Source organism: Pimephales promelas, chromosome 6 (assembly GCF_988280905.1).
Source record: "Pimephales promelas chromosome 6, fPimPro1.hap1.1, whole genome shotgun sequence".
NCBI lineage: Eukaryota > Metazoa > Chordata > Actinopteri > Cypriniformes > Leuciscidae > Pimephales > Pimephales promelas.
In genome coordinates, this window is record NC_142774.1 from 34,645,227 (window position 1) to 34,664,345 (window position 19,119).

At 37.6% G+C, this 19,119-nt stretch overlaps 1 protein-coding gene across 3 annotated transcripts in view; it reads left to right on the top strand.

Annotated features, from left to right (window-relative positions):
- The window catches only part of sdk1b (sidekick cell adhesion molecule 1b), a 269,066-nt gene that overhangs the window by 26,224 nt on the left and 223,723 nt on the right, over nt 1–19,119 (top strand). Inside the window, exons 2-3 of one of the 3 annotated variants that reach the window (XM_089132480.1) lie at nt 8,008–8,213; nt 8,680–9,538. The exons of 1 other annotated variant lie outside the window; for it this stretch is intronic. In XM_089132480.1, the coding sequence (XP_088988606.1) occupies nt 9,058–9,538 (481 nt within the window). In that variant the 5' untranslated portion in view covers nt 8,008–8,213; nt 8,680–9,057. Of the gene's footprint in view, nt 1–7,874; nt 8,214–8,679; nt 9,539–19,119 lie in introns of those variants that run through there. One more of the 3 variants, XM_089132481.1, reaches the window with a different exon arrangement.

Consider the following 19,119-nt stretch of genomic DNA (forward strand, 5'->3'; position numbering starts at 1 on the left):
AGACTCATCAGACCAGGCAACATTTTTCCAGTCTTCAACTGTCCAATTTTGGTGAGATCTTGCAAATTGTAGCCTCTTTTTCCTATTTGTAGTGGAGATGAGTGGTATCCGTTGGGGTCTTCTGCTGTTGTAGCCCATCCGCCTCAAGGTTGTGCGTGTTGTGGCTTCACAAATGCTTTGCTGAATACCTCGGTTGTAACGAGTGTTTATTTCAGTCAAAGTTGCTCTTCTTCAGCTTGAATCAGTCGGCCCATTCTCCTCTGATCTCTAGCATCAACAAGGCATTTTCGCCCACAGGACTGCCGCATACTGGATGTTTTTCCCTTTTCACACCATTCTTGAGAAATTGAACGGGTGTTCCTAAGAATCCTTTAGGTGAGTGTATATTTATGTTTTCATTTACCTTGAGCATTCACAAATCACAAGCAGACAATAACAACCTGTTTTCCGAAGCTAATTTACCTGTTTTCTCCTTTTATTCTTTCTTTGTGTCATTTCACTCTTTTCACATCCTCTTTGTGTGTTTTCAGGGTGTGTCTTCAGTATTTGGGGATTTATAGCAAGGGAGAATGAGTTCTCCAGATAAGGTTTCATGAAACGGCTGCTCACCTGAGCTTACCCCTGCTTTGAGCCTCTGGGTTTGGGTACAAACACACACTAACCTGTGGCCCTGAGCATTGGAGTTTAAAAAAAATCCCTGTGATCATGGATATCAACTGTATGGCTTTCGCCTACTCATTCACACAAAACATGTGCAGTGGTAAGAAGTTAATCACGCGAGAATGTACAAACCCATGCCAAACTATATTTAAAGAAAGTTGTGCAAAAGTTACGGACAGGTCAGAGCTGAGGTACTCTGAGCTGATTTTAACATGTTCGTATATGGTTTCATTTACATTTCTATATTTAAATGACACCTTAATCAATTTACAGTGCATTCAAGTCATGATATCCAGGGGCCGGTTGCACCAGTTGTGTGTAATTTAAAACGTAGCCTTGTAGCATAAATTAGCTATAAGGGTGTGTTCAGACTTTTTCGGTTTTCTTGGTTCATTTGTTCTCGACCAAAAAAAAAGAAAATAATACATTTAGTACTGGTTCGCTTAGCGTTCACACTGTCATTTTTAAGATAAAAAAACAAATATAAAAAATGTATTCTACGATGGAATGAACATCCAACACAATGTTGTGTTTTGGGCTAAATTCAAGTTTTTGGATCGTTTAGATGTCTTTGTTCTGTGTTGCACCTTTTCAGGGATCTCGGTCCACTTGTTTAGTGCCAACATGCCAAGTGTGAACACACCCAATGTTATATTTTACCCACTACCAAATCAATGAGCATTACACCATTAAACTTAATTGAATTGAAATGTAACCTTGCATACTATAAACTCATTTTTTCTGGAAGACTTCAACCAGAAGTAGAATAAAACATAATGGTTCGAATAGATTACATTTCATCTATGAGCTCATTTTTTACTCAACAACAATAATTAAAACAATTTATGCTTTCCTGTATCCCAGACAGTAGAGCATGGTGCAAGCAATCCCAACATCAGTGTGATTTCCAGGGAATGTATGAACTGATAAAAGTATATACCTTGAATGCAATACAAGTCGCTAAAAGACTCTTGCCTGTATAAATGTATAAATGTTGTTACCCTTTAGTAAAAAAAAAAAACTTTTAACACCAACACTCTCAAAACTTACTACTCAGTCCTTTAGTCTGACACACTACATCTCTGTTATCCTGAGGCTGCAGACACCTCTCTGAAAAAGCTCACGGGAGGTAATGCATGGGTATTATATACATGTACCACCTACAGACCTCTCTTATCTTCCCACCTGTGCCTATCCATCACTCTCTCCGAGCCGTTTCTGTCCATATTGGTGCCCTAGGCGAAATTTCCATTGGGGATCCCTATCCCCTTTCCCCTTTTTCCCTTTGCAGCTTATAAAGTCACCATGAAATCAAAATGGACAATTCTTTTTTTTTTATGAATGAATTGTATCATTATGTCGTTTTTAAAGTCGACTTGAAACGGAAGTTGTGATATTCTTTTGTCCACAACTGTGATGTATAGTCAAACGATTCTCAAACAAGAAAAAAATGTATAGGACGGGACCCGATTTTGTCCGTCAGGAGTTGATTCATTTGATTCATCATTGATTTAATTGAGTCATTTTACAGACATTTCCATAAAACCTGAAACACATCGCAATGAAGTGCAAAATTTTAATAAAAATAATAATAATAATTTTGTTAAATGAATACAGTACATTGTGCCTTATTTATTTATTTTTCATCATCTATGTCAGAAACAGGTAGCATGTACTCTCTTTTCTACTTTCAGTGTCTTCTCACCCACATACTGTTTTGTCACTGACAGTTCATCTGTGGCCTGTATCTCTATGGTCATTTCTCATTCTCCTGTTCTCTTTCAGCAGTTGCTCACTGTATTGGTTTGCAGCACACACACACACCTCTCCCCCTTTTCGTTTTCCTTTACCTCAGTGATAGTAACGGAAGAGTAAGAGCATCTTTCTTTCGCTAATGGGTGGTGCTGAAGGATCAGATTTCTCTTATGAATGCAGAAGAAACTTTGCCTCAAGGCATGAGAAACACAGGCTCCCTTAAAGCCCGAGAATCCAACTTCCTGAAAGTTTTGGCCCTCCCTTGGACTATTATTCACAGACATTGGCAGCTAACTGTGGACAAATAGCTATACTATACTATTACGGCTTTTAAATTCGCAATTTAATTTGTATGCTTAATATGTATCATATTTCCTTTGGGGAAATATGTCCTGCAGGGAAACATTTATGCATCTCAGGTTTTAAATGTATCCAGCCGGTGGGCTTTTACTTAAACCAGAGCTTATCAGATTCCATCGCTGAGCGTTTGAGCTTATTCTAACCAATTATTGATTTAGCCTGTTTGGTAAAGCATTTCCCATGAGTGTTCTGGTTTGAATGGCAATCCTTCAGTGGGAACATGGAATGATTGCTTGAAGATATGCAGGTGAATCCTCTTATACACACAAACATGTGCTTACACCATCTAGTACACTCTTACTCTTCACAAAGTGATCTGATCCCTTGAAACACAAAACGGATCGACGTCTCAGACAGCATGTTGACTTAAGAATGTCTTGAATAGGTCATCTTCGTGCATGCTCGTAAATATGATTGACAGAAGTATGAGAGTTCAAAGACTAGCCACTGAATACATTCCAGGTTGAGTTTCATTAGATGTTATTTTAGGTAGCACTATTAGTAGACTAAAGTATCTGTTTGTAAGTGGCCATGATTTTGTCCACGTTTCTGGAACAACAGCCTTTTCTTTTCATAACATTCATATCAAATGTAATAATCTATGAAAACTTTTATCAGATGAGCTAAAATAAGCAATAGTGCCTTACAAATGCAAAACAGAGTATACTGAAACTGGAAAAATATATTTTTTTGAAATTGGATTGCTTATCAGTTTTCACTCTCCACTTTCTCTTAATTGGAATATAGCTGACATCTCTTTTTCTGCTAAACAAAAATTTGAACATAAAACCCGTAAATATGTCATTAAAAATTGTATATGACTTTATATTTCAAGTCTCAATAAGCCACTTTTGTCCATTGTAGGTGCTAATATGTACATTTCAGGAGCTAATATGTCAATTTCATGTGCTAATAAATACATTTCAGGTGCTAATATGTAAATTTTAGGTGCTAAGTACATTTTTGGTGTTAATATGTCCATTTTAGGTGTTATGTACATTTTAGGTGCTAATATGAACATTTTAGGTGTTAATATGTATATTTTAGGTGTTAATATGTACATTTTAGGTGCTAATATGTACATTTTAAGTGTTAATATGTACATTTTAGGTGCTAATATGTCCATTTTAGGTGTTAATATGTACATTTCAGGTGCTAATATGTACATTTTAGGTGCTAATATGTACCACTGAGATGTCAATATGCAGCCTTTGGGTACAAAAGTGTACATTTAGAAAAGGTTCAGCCCCAGTCATTGACAGCTTTTGTACCTTTTTTTGTGAGAGTGTTTGTTCATGCAATTTTACAAATAATTAATACATTTTTATTATTTCTTTTTCTATGAGAGTAGAGGTAATTGAGTCTGATTGATTAACTGTTCTTTTGAATTGGATCTCTTCAATTAATCAGTTGTTCTGGTTCACAAAGCAAGTCTAAATAATGATTTAAATTCACTGTATGTCACAAGTCTGTTTGGGTTTCGTTTTCACAGTGTTTGTTTTCCCTGTGTTGCCTATCTGTTTTCTCTAATAGTTAATTAGTTTCCACACTTGTTCCATTTGACCTTGATTACTCTCCCCATATTCCTCAATTCATTTGTCCAACGTCGTCTTAGTTTTATGTGGTTGTATTTATGTTTTTCTCCTGCGATCTCCTGATTTTTTCCCCTGTGTTTTTAATGAAGACTGTGTTTTTTTACTCATCTCCTTGACCGTGCTCGTTACTGGCAGAATACCGGACCTTATAAATATGGATTTAGCTGCTGTCTAGTCTGAGTCTCAGACGTCAAACCCACGGACCGGCTCACAAAATGGGAAACACTTCATGAGTTTCGAAATTGTCATCTTAACAGTCCACCTGGAAACAAAGCCGTCATGACGCCAAACCCCCTCATGGAAGAAGAAAGCTGTCATGTTTACAACTGAGACAATGAAAGCTTATCAGGATCAACTAAATGCTGGATTTTCACAAATATGCAGCACCAGCAGTACATTTGCACATCCTTCTTGAATGAATCATTTATTAGACGCACACCGGGCTGTTATCTTAGGTACATCGACTTTACATTGTCTCACCCCTAAACATGACACGGAACAAACAAACTGCGATTGGTTGCTTTACATGTCTGTCAGGCGTCCTCTTTGGCCGCTTTTGGCCAATGAAAGCTGTGATGGAGTACAGACCTTCCTTCCGTCTTAGTTTTGCGTGGTTGTGTTTATGTTTTTCTCCTGTGATCTCCTGAGTATTCCTTGTGGATTTAATAATGACTTGTTGGGAACACTTTACTTGAAGGGGTGTGCATAAGACTGGCATGACACACTCATGACCATGACACGTCATGAATATTAAATAGGGTTTATGCATGTTTATGACAACTGTCATTAAGTGTCTTTCGCTCAATAATGACATTCTAAATGCAAATATGATATTTTGTTATGACATCTTGACATAAACCATAACCTGTCAGTGACTTAAATTAAGTTAAACTGTCATGTGGATGGCTTTGACATTGGCTGTCATGTGGACATTATAACTGTGTCATGAATATTTTTCGTGACCTTAACTACTGTGGTACACATTGAATTTGTCATTAAAAAGTTATAATGGCTTCATGACAGCCAATGTCAAAACCAACCACCTGACAGTTTAATGTAATGTTAACCAATAAAGCTAGGTGGTTTCTTAAGTTTGATAATTAATCTGCTATGTCATGTTTATGACAGGTTGTGTTGTCTTAGTAATGTCAAGTTGTCATGACAAAGACACTGACAGGTTATGATGGCAGTATTTTAAATGTTAGGCGAACTGTTCCTTCAACAGGTTGTGGTTGGTTAAACTCATTTTTTTCCCGGGTGTAACAAGTACCTCTGACATGAAGTGAGTGGAAACCATTTATACATTGGAAAAAAACACATTAAGAGATGTGACTTGAGAAACATTTAATTCAAGGCAGAGCAGATGATTGGTATCTGTGTGTGTGTGTGTGTGTGTGTGTGTGTGTGTGTGTGTGTGTGTGTGTGTGTGTGTGTGTGTGTGTGTGTGTGTGTGTGTGTGTGTGTGTGTGTGTGTGTGTGTGTGTGTGTGTGTGTGTGTGTGTGTGCACCTGTGTCCTCATGTCATTCCACTATCGCTGTCTGAGTAAGACAGGCTTTAAATGAATAGTGGCCTGGAATGGGGATGGACATAATTGCAAATCAAATTGGTTTTGGAATTAGTTGTTCCAATTATATACTTAATAGAAACCAAGGAATGACCAGCACAGGCAGAGGCCAGAGTATTAACACATTTTGCCACTGAGAAATGAAGGAACTGCTCTCAGTGACGGGAGCAAGCACAACCCGCCACCGCTGGTCAATTGCTGTGGCCACCACCTGGCTTTCATTAGCTTTTCAACAAAAGCAACTTCTGTAGAGTTTAAGGCCTTGTGTTTTGAAGAGAATGATTTCAGAAATTACTTAATCTTGATATCTTTTTCTGAATTCTTAATGAAGTTGAGTTGTCTAAAATGTGTAGTATTATTGATTAAACATGTTTCAGGCATCTAATAACCTCTCCATTTATCCCAGTGTCTTTTCATTTTTAGATAGTTTCAATGATCAAGGTAACATTTAATGAAAACACACTATTATTAATAAAAAATAATATGCTGGCTTAATATGAGCACACTGACCTTGACACTCTGCTCTACATTTTCATATGGATATTCATTCATTCACTTCATAATTTACTCGTTACCAAGCATTTTTTTCCCTGCAGAAATTAGAGGAAGAGTATAAATAATGTATAATGTCTATTTCGTCCACGTTTCCTCTTAATGTTATTAACTAATGTTGCTAATATAAAAAAATAACAACAAGAAAAAAAGGAGTACAGAAAGCTATCCCAAAACTGGCCCATGGAGTGTTTGTTATGTATTAAGTCTTCTAAATTTGAATGCCCTGGATGAGGGCCAGGCCTAAATTTAAATCTTAGCTCTCAAATCAGCACAAGTGTTCCCTATCAAGACATATTTGACATTCATATGTAGAATCTGGGGCCAGTTGCATGTAGTCACTATGTTAAGACTTTGTCTTCAGAAATAATTTGACCAACTACAAATTAGTCGAGAGGTATCAGTCTTACTTTTATGATTCAAATTAGACTGATCTACCTTTTTATTTATGTAACACACTTAAAAAGTTAGTACAACTCTTGAAATAAAACAGATGACTAACTTTTAAGACTATCTAAGCAGTTTTATTTAAGTGTCTCCCATGAATGAGTCGATTTCAACAAATAACCACTTAAATTTAATTCTGTTCTTTGCAGAAGTGTATCATTCAGAAGTCTTGGAATATAAAGTTGTATGAACTTTTTTTTAATGAAATTAAAGAAAATCCTTCAGGATTGGATTTTGTGTGTGTGTTAAAGGGTTAGTTCATTTTATTTTAAAGGCATAGTCCACCCAAAAATGAAAATTCTGTCATCATTTACTCACCCTCAAGTTGTTGCAAACCTGTATGAGTTTCTTTCTTCTTCTGAACACAAAGGAAGATATTTTGAAGAACAATTGGGACCTCAGTTGTTTGGCACCATTGACTTCCATTTTTTCATTTCATTTTTGGGTGGAGTATCCCTTTAATAATGTCTTTACTAACTTTCTGGGCCGGCATGTTTCAATTACAATATGCCTAAAGGAGTGAGACAGCACTCAGACTTAATCAGAAATATCTTAATTTGTGTTCCGAAGATGATCGAAAGTCTTATGGGGTTGGAACAACATGAGGGTGAGTAAGCCTGACAATATTCATTTTTTGGGTGAACTAACCCTTTAAGACTGTAGCCTACTCAACAGAATGTAAAACTCCACACCATGATTTAATATTACGTGATGTCTAACACTTTCTGAAACATGAACTTTAAAAAAAGCAAAAAAAAAAAACAAAAAAAAAAAAACATTTTCGGTGTGACTTTCGAAATGCTCCTGTCTGATTGGGGGCGCATGGCACCGTGTTTCAGAAGATTTTCCTTTTCCACGTGCTCTCCTTGAAAAATAATAGGCTGTAGTGTGCAGAGTGCGGACCAATCAGCGCCGAGCAGGGCGGAGCGGGTGGGATGCTGAATTCAACTTCAAATTCAGACCTGTACAAATGACTATTCCTGAGAAGAGAAACTCGAACGGCTCATTCAAACCTTTCAAAGAAGCGGCATTTTTACTAGCATCTGACTAAACTTTAAATTATTTCCTGATAGGAGCCTTAGTGCAAGTTTTATCTTCGGTCCGGGCAGCAGGTGTTCAGTGACCGCCACGGAGCTGCAGTTCTCTTCGCTTTCTCCTAAACCTGACCGCAAGAGCTTAAGTTGAGGACTTTCAAGTTCCAGAGTTACGAATTACATCGATTCATTGCGTACCCGAACTTAAGCACTAACTGCTGGAAAACATTTACCAAGTGATGAAGGTGAGTGTATCTGTTGTCTAATATGTTTGCTATTGCTATGGTTTGGAACTTGATCGGATGATTCTTAGGAGTCGGATCTTTTTAGTGAATCAAAAACACAGTCACAGCTCGCCCAGTGTAATTTGAATAGCAAAGGAGTGACTCTTAAGTGTCGACTCTCTGTAGTGATTCAAAACATTTATTAATCAGTCGGTTACTAAATTAATTCGGCTCATTTACTGAACTGCAAGTTATTATTTTCGACTTAATCAATGTAGCCTAGCTGGCTAGTGCTGGTTGTGAACAAACTATTAAGCATTATTGGATTTGTTTTTTGTGAAAAGTAAATAAAACATCTCACTAAACACATTTTTCAAGAAATGTAGGGTATAATTTGTTAGCTACTACTCGGAAGGTTTATGATTTAAAGCCACATTACACCGTTTGTAATTTGCATACTCATGACGTCTGCCTTTTCTGTTCACAGGTGTTCATTCGTTTACGAGGAATTTGTACTGGACGTTCTTGACTTATGTGATTCTTTTTGCGTCCTGCATGGTTAACCTGTTGGGTACATAACGTCTTCTGGGTAACATTACTCTTAACCAGATGAATCAAGCACTTTCCCTCGGTCTGTTACCAATGGATAAAGGCATATCTAACGAGAAACGATATGGATTGTAAGGGATCCTTCAAGACTGGCTGAATGCCGTGAAATTGCTCGAAATAATCGGGTAGATAATCCGAACTGCGAATACGTCAAAACAACGTGGGTTTACAGGAGATATTGGCGCTCTAAGCGGATAAATTAAATCCGGTACACTCAAACGTATTAATACTTAACTGGAATCAATACTGAAACATCATGAGCCGTCTCGGGACACAGAAGAGCAGCTCGCGCTTAGCGAATGGAAGTCCGTTCATTTTGGAGCAGAGTACGGAGACTTGGTCTTTTTGGGTTAAAGGTATCGTTTTATTCAGTGCTAAATGCGCGGATGAGGGCTTTCAGAAAGCCATGAGACATGAAAGTAAAGCGACCGGGAAAGTCGCGGACTCGGAGCTGAACTCCGAGTCTCCGGCGTGCGGGATGAATGAGAATCGCCTCGTAAACGCTGCGAAGCCACGCGCGCACTTTACTCTGCTCTCCCAAACCTCCACATCTGCCGAGGTTACAGATTCCAGCTTCTCCGAGTGTCAGAGCCCTCTTACCAAGGGCAAAGTTAAAGGGATTATTCACAATCAAGGAAATACAAGGAAGGCGATGACGGGGAAAGCGAGGTGCGGGATGCGGGGTTGGATTTTTGCCCTTGTGTTCCTCTGGAATACCCACATGTTGCGCGCTCAAGGTAAGTTTATAGTTATATACATCATAACTTCACTTGTTTACTCAGGGCTTGAAATTTTATTTTGAGATGTTTACCAAGACCTTTTAAACTCCCATGTTTTTAAAAGTTAATTGCAATGATCATTGCATGCATAAAATGGATGCATGTGTATAAAATTGTGCTAATTATTATTTTGATATAGGGTGAATTTAAGCATTTGTGCCATTTTAGGGTATCAGAGAACTAGAAAGAGAGAAAAAGAGGGGCAGGGAGAAAAAAAAGGGGGGGGGGATAGGCTAGACTGAAAGAGATGGATAGAAAGGAAAAGAGGGACACATAAATGGGGACACAGAAAGAGAGATGAACAGAGTGAGGGTCGGGACATAGAGAGCGAGAGAAAGAGGGGTGGGGGATCGTGCCTGTGTGTGTCTCAACAAAAGCGGTAAAGGTCATATGCTGTCAACACGCACATTTTCTCAGGTCACACACAAGTCGTATTGACTGAACGTCAAACTGACAAGCAGAGGGAGCAGGATGCATGCATTTACGAAGTGCAGGCGTGTGAAAGAGAAAGGGTGTGAAGGAAAGGACACTGACCCACTGAGATTCAGAATTATGATTCAGAGCAGAATTCAGTTATTTAAGCCTTGACTGGAATCAGCTTCATCAGGCTGTAGACTGCATACGGTGCCAGCTGGGTAGCTCTGGTACCCGGCAGGCTGTTTTTCAAAGGGGGGTGGTGTGTTACTGATTGAATTAGGATGTTTTAAAGCACTGCACAGATTTCGCGTGCCACGCGTGGGAGCATCTTAGTCTTTAAAATGGCAGCAAGATTAAAAGATTCAAAAGTGTGATTGTATTGCAAGCGACGCCTCACCGTATTAAACGCATTTGGCATGGAGATGCCGTGGGCTTTTCAGTGGGGCTGTGAAATTCATATGTCTTTCTTTTGAAGGTTGCATTAATGCAAACACATGAATGCATTCGACTCAAAACAGTTACAAGAACGCCCACTCCTCTGACATTTCTTCAGCATTGGTGGCTGGCACTTTTTCCTCTCTCACTTTCTTTGCGTGCTTGCAGACTCAGCTTTCTCCCTGTGTTAATGTCAAGGTCTCGCTATGGCTTTGGATGTGGCCCAAACCCCAACCTTAAGGAGGTCAAGAAGGTTATTGATCACATCCCATCAGAGAATGGCAGAAACAGAGTCATCCTGCTTTGTCAAGCATCATACTACTGTAGTTTTATCCCAGTGCAATCAGTTTTCTCTAATTCTTTTAAAACCTGAAATCCCTCAAGAATTTGTGCCTCACATCATGCAAAGCTTCAGTTTTGAATAAAATTGAACATTTGCTATTCAGAAGTTATATTTAGAAGCAGGCCACTTGCAAGAAAATGTCCAATGTAAGCTCAACTTCTAAATCACTGTCAAGGGCTGCTCATGGAAAGAATTTAGAGCCTATTATAGACAAAATTGGAAACCAGTAATATGACAACTTTGTATATTAATTGACGAGAGACAAAATCTTGGAAATTCATCGTTGTAATCGTGTGGGACCCTGTTTTGAGCCTAATCGGATTTCTTCCAGTTGTTCTGTCATGAAGTTGTTTATAATATGAGTCAGCCCATGTTATTTTCATTCCATTTAAAAAAAAAAAGAATAATAGTAAATGTATAGGTTAGTGAATGAAAAGAGCTGTTGAACAGCATGCATCAACAAGTGTATTTGTGGGTTCTCCTTTAATCCTAAACCGATTTTTAAAAAGCTTCAGTCCCAAAAGCCGAAACTTTTGATAACTGTCACACGTCGTCCCGAGTTGTTTTTCTCCGCTCTCTGTATTTATGACTCCTGCCAGGGATGTCAGTCGCTTAGTGGCTTTCTGTGTGTACGCTTTCAATGCACGTCAGTGATGAATGTTTGCATTCGAACGCTCTGACATCTTGATGCGCTACTGAGCTCCCTCAGAGAATCAGATGAAGAAGAGAGGTGCAAGAGAGATGGGATGTGGGCTGAAACAAGCAGAAAGAGTGCAGATGTTAAAGAGGAGTGGAGCGTGAAAAGGAGGAAGCAGTGCAGAAAGAAGAAGGGAAGGGTGGATGGAATGGTAGTTTTGGATGGCTAGATCTCTACGGAGGATAGCACTGGCATCTCTTTACCATGCTCTTCCTTTACATCCATCACGAGAGACAGTTTTAGGGTCACTGGGATGTCTATCTAATCAAAACGGAAAGAAAAGCCTGTGTGTTCGCTAAAGAGAGGGAAAGAAAGTGGAGGAGACCATAATGATGGAGGGAGGTAAAACGCAGTGAAATCGAGAGAGAGAGAGAGAGTGTAGGCATGATGGAAGAAACCGAGATTGATGTGATTGCTTGTCTGTGTGCGCGGGCCCTGGCAGGGATGGCGCGGCATGAAAACCGCTCCTTGTGTCTGAAGCCTCTCTCTGTGCCGCTCTGGTCAGATGGGCTTTTGATCCCGGATGACAAACTCCTGCAGGGGCTGAATAAGAACTGCTCAGAATTACACCCAGTGCCACACTCCAGTACGTATTGCACTTACCCCACAATCCCTGCCATGCTCCCACTGGCACACTAAATCCTCATACTGCCTTCCAACTCTCCAGTTACTATAAATATCCATACAAATCCTCCACAGTTTGTATATCAAGTCAGAGTAAGTTAAGACTCACTATGCTCATTATTGCTTTTATTTCAACAAAAGTTTTGAATATTGACATGTAGCTCAGTCTGCACTGTTTATGCTATGGATATCAGTGATACCTCAAGTCATGTGACTTGTGTTTAGCATTAGACATTGTGGGTGAAAAAATCCCATAGACTTTCTTTTTAAGAAGAGTGTTTTCTACAGAAAATGTACAAATCTTCAATAGCTATGGTGACTCTGAAGCCCAGATTGTCGTAACCAGCCGTGACAACGATATGGATATCAAAAAAATTTTTTTTCTGCAATGGTGTGGTTGACGGCTCAATGATTATCTCAGGCATTTATGTTTTATGTACGATATTAAAATAGTTTTATCTGAGCTTGAATGTAATTTACGTGACACTGTTATAGGGGTGGGACAAAATATCGATAGGGCAATATATTGTTGTCCTCGGTGTGATATGAGAATCGATATGCTGGCACCAAATATCGATATTTTATTGAATAAAATAGGGCGCTCTAGATTTCCCTACTCCCAGCGTCGCTACTTCATGGCTTCTCGAGGTGACGCTTAACTTATGTTCACGCTTCCCTCATTTATGTGTTAAGTAGCCTAAGAAAAAGAGTTTTTTAACAGGATGGGGGACAGCAGTTTGAGTGAAATAATAAATGCCCCAGCCACTTTTAAGCCCAAAGTCTGGACTCCCTTCGGCTTATGCCATTGATGAGACTAACAAAATTGTTAGAGTATGCAATATACCAACACATTCTCATTCTTTGGCGTCATATAGGTGACGCCATATGACATTTTGTCGGAATACGCACATGGCGCCCTTTAGCGTCAATATAACACACACTCTTATGGGTAGGTTTAGGTCTGTCTGGGTTAGGGTCTACCTCTCATATTGACGCTAAAGGATGCCAGTCACCTGTATGACGCCTTGGGTTCTGCGTGTTATATTGACGCTAAAGGATGCCAGTCACCTGTGGGTTCTGCGTGTTATGTTGACGCTAAAGGGTGCCATGTGCATAGTATTTCGACGAAATATCATATGGTGTCACCTATTGACGCCAAAGGATGAGAACGGGCTCGATATACTGTACAGGAACTGCCTGGTAAAAGGAAAGTGCATGGGCAACACCATGAAAATGCATAGTCACTTGCAATGCCATCACCCTGATCTCATTGAATTTTTTTTTTTAATTTACTTAAAATTTTAAAACTTTACTTAAAACTTTTTGTGCTGTTTTCTGACAGTTTGGACTTGAATAAAGAGAGAAAACCTGCACTTAACCTTTTTGTGGGTATTTTGTTTTCATAATTAGACAGTACAATATTGATTATCGCAGAATTGCTATATCGTAATATTATCGGTATCGTGAGCCGTGTATCGTATCTTGAGGTACCCTGTGATTCCCACCACTAGACACTAATGGCCATAATGAAGTCAATGATGGTACTGTAAATTACCTCAGATGTTAAAGGGATACTCCACTTTTTTTGGAAATAGGCTCATTTTACAACTCCCTCAGAGTTAAACAGTTGGGTTTTACCGTTTTCTAATCCATTCAGCCGAATTTCTTTTTGATATTTAGAAGAATATCAGCAACCAGACAGTTTCTGGTCTCATTGACTTCCATAGTAGGAAAAGAAATATACTATGGAAGTCAATGAGACCAGAAACGGTCATATTCTTCTAAATATTAAAAAATTGGCTGAATACATTCGAAAACGGTAAAACCCAACTGTGGTAAAATGAGCCTATTTCCAAAAAAAGTGGAGTATCCCTTTAAATATAAAGAAACATGACCTCAACATGGAGGCCACCATGATATGGAGTCTAGTTGTAAAGTTACCTAATTTTAGACATTTGTCAAAAAGTCCTGTTGATTTCTTTTAGGTTCGTGATTTCGCCAACTGGAAATATTTGGCCAAAAAAAAAAAAAAGTTTTGGCTTGAAATTTGGAGGATGTAAAATCATTATCCAAAACACTGGCTTTTTCCTGTAACTCGTTTTGACTGCCTATTTCATGGTAAAATAGAAATACGTGTTAGCAGTGTGATGGACACACTTACTTCACCAAGACCAAAAATTCGGCTTGAGTAGTTGTTAAAATTGTTCGACTGAAGGCGGCTTGTTGCCAAAGAACTTAACTATGACTGGTGTAATTTATCACCTACAAACACGACACAATGAACATCATAAAGATTTTAATTAACCAAATTTAAGTAATGAATCTATATATTCAATTTTGGTTTTCGGCTAAATAAAAAAACTTAAATTTGAGCTTTATTTTTGCTGCAACACTACTTTTATGTAAAACCAGTTATGAAAAACTCCACATGTAAATGGCTATCAATGTATAATTTGCAAACTACTGCACAATCTGATTTTGTGTAGTAAATTAATTCCTCCATCCATGCCATGGGAACTATTTGGAATTTTCTGTATTGGGAATGAAATGTGCATATGCTTTGGTCCTAATCTATTCTTTCTAGGCTCTCTTCCCTGCATTTTCCTCTGCAAATTTACCTTTCTCATCATACCATGCAGTTTCTCTCTTAAAGTATTTCGAGGTGCCTTGTTATGCCACTGTGTGTGTGTGTTCATGCATGACTGCAAGGTTAGTATCGGGCCCCAGAAGCCGCTGTGCCTTCATTGTTCGCTTGTATTGTCCGGTTGTAGACCCGTCCCTCCCCCAGTCGTGACCCAGACTGTGTCTTTAACCAAAGCCTTTGTGACTCTTTTATTTTAAAGTGGCCAAATGAGTATAAACCTCTTAATTTCAGTGGTAAACGAGTGACTTAATTAGTTTACTGCTAACTGTGTTTTTTATTAAAAGTAATCATCTTGAATGATTAGAAAAAATAACTTTGATCGTTTTCCGACAGGTGGTCCATTACCAACAACAATATAACGGCTCGCATTCACTGCTATGAATTAAAGAGCTTTGTGGAAATGCTTGGCAATAAACACTTGGATTTAATTCGCTCTGCCTGTCTGAACACATCTGCCTTCCGCGTTTAAGTATTATCAGGCCATCATTACATGTACAAGATGCACTCGACATCCTGTCTTTCCACCCCCTCTCTCTCGCTCTCTTCAACTGAAAGTTAGCCCATTTGTCAGCATGACAATAATAAATATAATTTGGGATAAGATCAAAGCCAGACGACATAGGAACATTTTCACACAGAGCAATTTAGATTTGAATTTACATGTGAAACCCTTGCTTTAATTTCCTCATTGTTCTATTCCCCCACTCTGAAATTGGTTTCAGCTGTTTCTCCCTTTTTTGTTTCTTTCTGTCTTTTTTTTGTTACTTGTTTATGCCTGTAGCATTGACTTTGAGTCAAAACATTGGCGTTTTGACAGAGGCCTTTCCATCGTTACTAATCAGCTTTCACACCAATAGATTTTTTTTCAGTGCTTTTAAATGATGAGATTAGCACATCTTTATCAAATATTACATGTTCAAGTGCCCACTTTGCCTTTGAATAGAAGTGGTACCTCGGCAATGCGCGCATACGCACCATTCATTGGTGTCTGGAAGCCCAGAAGGCCGTGTTTCGTATTATACGGGATTGTGCAAGTGCCACATTAACATCTTTTCAGTTTCTGCTTGTCATCGAGTGAGTTTAGCAGTTATGCAGGATTAGTGAGAACTACTGTAGTTTATAATCTGAATTGGAATTATTTCAGTGCCATGCACTACTTGAACTGCAAGCTCATTAATTAAAAATTAATTAAAGATAAATTTAGGGCAAACTGACATGTCGGTTTACACAGTCAGCTAAAAACTGATGAGCAAATTAAGTGTTTTATTATCGTCTCTTTTCTCAGAGTCAAGATCTCTGATGATAGGGATAGGATATGCCTGTAAATATTTGCTCCAAATATGAAGAAATTAAATGTTGCTTTATTTGACTTTGATGAAATGTGACCTGTGCTCATTTCTAAAAGATGAGTTTTACTAAGGCTTTTTAATGCCACGGACCTATGATGCTATAAGCAGCATCAAAGTTTACTCGCTTAATTGAAAGAGATTCATGATTTCACAGTTGCTCACAGATGAAAGTGTTTACAGTGCCACCACATGACATGACCGACACAGTAAATAACGAAGTACCCAAAGATAAATGCATCCTTTTATGATTAAAAAGAAGGCTGTGCAATTCTGATCAATATTTCCGTGGTTACAGTTCTTATTACGTCGGATGCTTTAGCCGCTGCGCAAGTCAATTGTTTTGTTAGCAATTGGGCACGTGGAAGCCAAGGCTATGATCAATAACTTACTGTTTACAACCTATATGGTTGCCTTCTAAGTCAGCATCATAAAATTGAAACCTCAAAAGTGAATGATTTTAAAAAAAAAACTTAAATATAAAGAACTCTAAATATAAGATATAAGAACTATACTTGTATATGCCTAAAAATACATTATAGGGAACTTACACATGATATATATATATATATATATATATATATATAGTTTTCACATGATCCTTCAAAAATATATATTTTTTTTGCTCAAGTAAGTTTCATATTTAGAAATTAAAATGTATTATTTTACCCATTATTTGAGTTTTGATTTGATGATTGAGAATTTATATATTTATATTATTTTTTATATTTTTATTTCACAATGTCATTCTTTTTACTGTTATTTAAATCAATTCAGCCTTGGCGAGTATTATACACCTGTCAAAATAATCTAGACCCTAAACTTTTGAACATTTGGACTAAATTATTTTAAGTAAACTATATATGAAGAGTTCAGATGCAAAAGCCTCTAAATGCCATTTGAAATGTTCTTCTTTAATGATGATTTTTATCAAACTTGTATATTTAAGTTCAGTAATTTCACTTAAATGGCAATGATAATTACCTATTAATTGTTATTTAAGTGAAATTACTGAACTTAAATATACAAATTTGATAAAAATCATCATTAAAGAAGAAAATTTCAAATGGCATTTAGAGGCTTTTGCATCTGAACTCTTCATATAGTAAACTAATTTTTGTAGTGAAAGGTACATGAGAAAGGTTGACATGTTAAGAGAGTCCACTGGCAAATGGAGAACACGACAGAGCGCGTAATAAAACAAGAATCAACATTAGCTTTGCTTTTCAGAGATTGCGAGAAGAACTGGGCACTTTACAACTCGCTGTTGTAAAAGCGATGCAGAGATAGTCTAGTCTGTTTTATGGCGCTTCTGTTGGAACATAAGTCATTGCATGCTTTCATTGTATGGAAGGAACTGTTAACATGCTTCAGAAATGCATTTTTCGTTAAACAAAATGGAAATTTGTAGAGGAATCACTTTAGGTTCAGAAATTAAGATACATTTTTGAGTGAACTACTCTAAGAGATGATTGAAAAGGGTTTCGAAGTCTTTCTTAATTTAAAAAAAAAATTAATTATGTCAGTTTCGCTGTATGAACTTGTTTTGATTCAGAAATTCTATACTGAGCTCATTTGGTTGTTATGAACTGCTGCTGCAAACCCCAAAGGCAGCCTTTGTGTGACACTGAATGAATTTAGTCATCATATTTTGCTTTTTTTGTTGTGTAAAAACAAACCATAAATAATACACTGTTTAAATCCTATGAATACTTGATTGCATGATGGTTGTAGAGGACAAGGAAGGCTATTCAATTGTGTAATGGGAATTTAGAGTTACATAGAGTTCATCCCAACTTTTCCAACTGAAAATGTATACCCAGTCCATAGTTTCTGCATTGCCCGTACAGTTGTTCAGGAATAAGTGGTCTAATTTGTTGAAAATTAGCTGATTTCACACATGGAGATGTGTGTTTACATTGTGTGTGTGTGTCTGTGAGGGAGAGAAATGCTGTTCGTGTTTAACTTACAGAACACCATCTGGCAATCAAGAGTAGAAAGACAAGAACATTTTTACATTCAACTGCCAAATGTTTTTGGAAATGTTATATTCTCATATCAGACTGATTGTTCTCCAAATATTGGTCCAAAGCAGAAACATAAGAGACAAAACATATTTTTCAACTTTTTTTTTTTTTAAGTAGTAAGCCACAGTTTTTCTCTCATGCAAAAACAGAAGCACACACTACACACATTAGGGATGCATTAGAAGCCCCGGTGGCTTAGAGAAAGCTTCGAAATGGAGGCTCTTTATCTTCATTTTACTCCATTGAACGTGCGCTACAGCCAACATAGCTAGCATGGGACTAAAAGCATTACAATAAACACCCCACCACTTCCACACTCCCCGTCTCTCATTCAAGTGAAATTTATATTTACATTAAGTCATTTAGCACATGCTTTTACCTAGAGAAATGCACTTACAACCCCGGAACAAACAATAGACAAGCACTAGTTTGTCTGACAACAAAAACCGTAATCTCCCTCAAGCAGTCAGAGCTAAGAAAATCACTCGTGGACATCTGACTGCAGTGTTTTTACATCTCTGAATGGTGGTTCATTGGAGTTCATTGCTCATTTAATGAAAATATGAACTCAAACACCCATTTCTTTTACTTACTGCAAGAGTTCAGAGTTTATAATTTAAGACACGCACATTAGAAAACTGCCTACATAGGATTGGTCACTTACTGTAGGATTTACACATTTATTGAAATGTGACCATGTGATTTGTTTGTAAAAGCGTACGTTAAGCAACTGCTTTTAATTATATTAGGCATGCACAATGTTTTGTTGTTTTTCTTCCCAGAAATTCATAAATACTAAGTTTCCACTAAGGCTTCACCTGGGATTTATTTTCTTAAATATTAAGCTGAAATATTTGATATAGTTGGTTTTGCCATGTTGTAAGTTTTATTGTATTTTTTGCTATAAATATATCAAATGTATGCTGATATCGCATAAAGAATACTGAAAACCCATCCTGTGCCCAAACTCATGTATTGCATTTAAGATTTCTTTAAATTTTTACTG